Source organism: Empidonax traillii, unplaced genomic scaffold (genome assembly GCF_003031625.1).
Source record: "Empidonax traillii isolate 1590-97213 ecotype Southwest subspecies unplaced genomic scaffold, ASM303162v1 scaffold746:size489142, whole genome shotgun sequence".
Taxonomy (NCBI): Eukaryota; Metazoa; Chordata; class Aves; order Passeriformes; family Tyrannidae; genus Empidonax; species Empidonax traillii.
The window spans coordinates 309,776-311,607 of record NW_020955939.1 but is presented as its reverse complement, the minus strand read 5'-3'; the positions used below and the strand labels follow the sequence as shown (position 1 = coordinate 311,607).

General features: G+C 59.2%; 1 protein-coding gene across 1 annotated transcript in view; it reads right to left on the bottom strand.

Annotated features, from left to right (window-relative positions):
* The window catches only part of LOC114066204 (H/ACA ribonucleoprotein complex subunit DKC1), a 9,725-nt gene extending 7,963 nt beyond the window's left edge, over positions 1-1,762 (bottom strand). Inside the window, exons 1-5 of the mRNA XM_027900727.1 lie at positions 1,691-1,762; positions 1,441-1,502; positions 1,078-1,164; positions 480-571; positions 50-98 (exon numbers count right to left, since the gene is read on the bottom strand). Of these exons, the coding sequence (XP_027756528.1) occupies positions 50-98; positions 480-571; positions 1,078-1,164; positions 1,441-1,502; positions 1,691-1,706 (306 nt within the window). The 5' untranslated portion in view covers positions 1,707-1,762. The remainder of the gene's footprint in view (positions 1-49; positions 99-479; positions 572-1,077; positions 1,165-1,440; positions 1,503-1,690) is intronic.
* Between the last annotated feature and the right edge of the window lie 70 nt (positions 1,763-1,832).

The following is a 1,832-nucleotide window of genomic DNA, read 5'->3' as shown; positions in this document are numbered from 1 at the left end:
TGTGGCCCGTCTTCTCCACTCGGAGGATGCGGCGGATCCACGCAACCACCTCGTGGGAGGATGGATTGGAAGGTTTGTCGAGGTTAATAAAGCCAGACCTGCAGCGCAAGATGGCAAAGAACAGGGGCTAAGCATAGAGGCAAACACAGCAAGAGTGCAAAACAGGCGATGTATTCCATGGTCAAGGAACTCTCCTCTCCCCTGACTGCTCTGCACTTAGAAGAAACCAAACTCCAAGCAGCCTCAAAGCCTAGCAGGCCAAAGGACTTTTCCAAAGACCTCAGAGAGTTCCTCAGGTGTTTGCACGTTCATCCACAGACCAGCCAAAGGCCCAGAAAGAAAGCAAACTTTATATTATATGTTCACTGATTCCAGGCAAAGCACTGAGTCAAGTACAAAGGAAGAAACCCAGCCAGAAAATGTTTTGAAGGTATTAACTGTGAAAGAAAACGAACCACTCTGGCCCTTATTGCACTCACCTAACATAATCAGAAATCTCTCTCTTCAGAGGATTAGCACCGGAAGGCAGAGGTGTGTAGTGTGCTGTCCTCACATTTAACTTGTCGAAGTTCTGCAAAATCCCAGCAGAAGCAGAAGTTACAAATCTTCCTGAGCTCACCCTGGTTTCAGCATTGCTTTCCTGCAATACATCTCCCCCAGGTACACAAGATCTGATTTGTAAACGTCAGAGCCACTTCCAGAATCAAACAGACCCGACAATGAAACCTCAATGTTTCACAGAGAAAGAAACAAACAAATCTTGGGCTGAAATAGATGGGAAAGCAGCAGAATACACATCTTTACTGCAGAGGATAAATCCAGTATGCCCCAGAAACTCAGCACAAGCAACCTTGGAGTCTGCACACATCACAGAGCATGGCCAGGCCCAAACAAAAAGCTCAAGAAATCTGGCACGGTAAACTTATAAAATAGGCATGAAAGTACTGCTGGCCAGGCTTTATAACGTGATTTCTGCACGCAGTGGGGTCACACAAAGCAGCAGTGCCCTGCCACGGGCAGAGGACAAAAGGAGCGGGAGCGAGGGCGGACCACGAGGCCGAGCAGACCCTGCCATACCTTCAGCAGCAAGGGCCACTGCGACGTGTCCAGCTGGGGCACCCGGGAGGCGGGCTTGATGAGAAAGTCCTCGGTGTGCTGGATGTCCTGCGTGGGGACGGAGTTCAGCGGGATGAGAGCGGGGAAGGCGGGCAGGCCGCGCTCCCGCCGCCTCCACGTGGCCCGGGAGGCTCCGCAGCCGCATCCACGTGGGGCGGCCGCGCTCCCTCCTGGAACGGCGCGGGAGAAACCCATCCCAGCCCTACCCACGCTCCCCACCAACCATCCCACCGCATCCCCACGGATGGGTCTGGGGGAGCCCCCACCCGGCCCCCCAAACCCGGCCCGGGCAGATTGCAACTCCTTTCCCCCCCCGCCTCTCACCGCGACATCCTCGTCGGCGAGCGCCCGCTTGTCCTTCTTCCTCTTCTTCTTCACGCTGGAATCTGCGGGAGCGACACGCCGGGAGTGAGCGCGGGGAGCGGGGCAGGCCCGGGAGGGGAAAGGGGGAACGGCGCGGGGAGGGGGCAAAGACCCCCCCATAGACCCCCATCCCCGCGCCCGCCCGGAGCCCCCCGCGCCCCGCTCCCCGCCGGGGGTCCCCGCGCCCCCGCCGGTCCCCACCGCTGCGCACCGCACTCGTCCGGCATGGCCGCGTGGTGTCCCCGCCGCACGCTCCGGAGCGCCCACCCCCTCCCGGCGGGCCCCGCGACTGCCCCGCGTCACCGGGCACGTCACCGGCAACCGGGCACGTCACCGGCACCGTCACCGGCCCC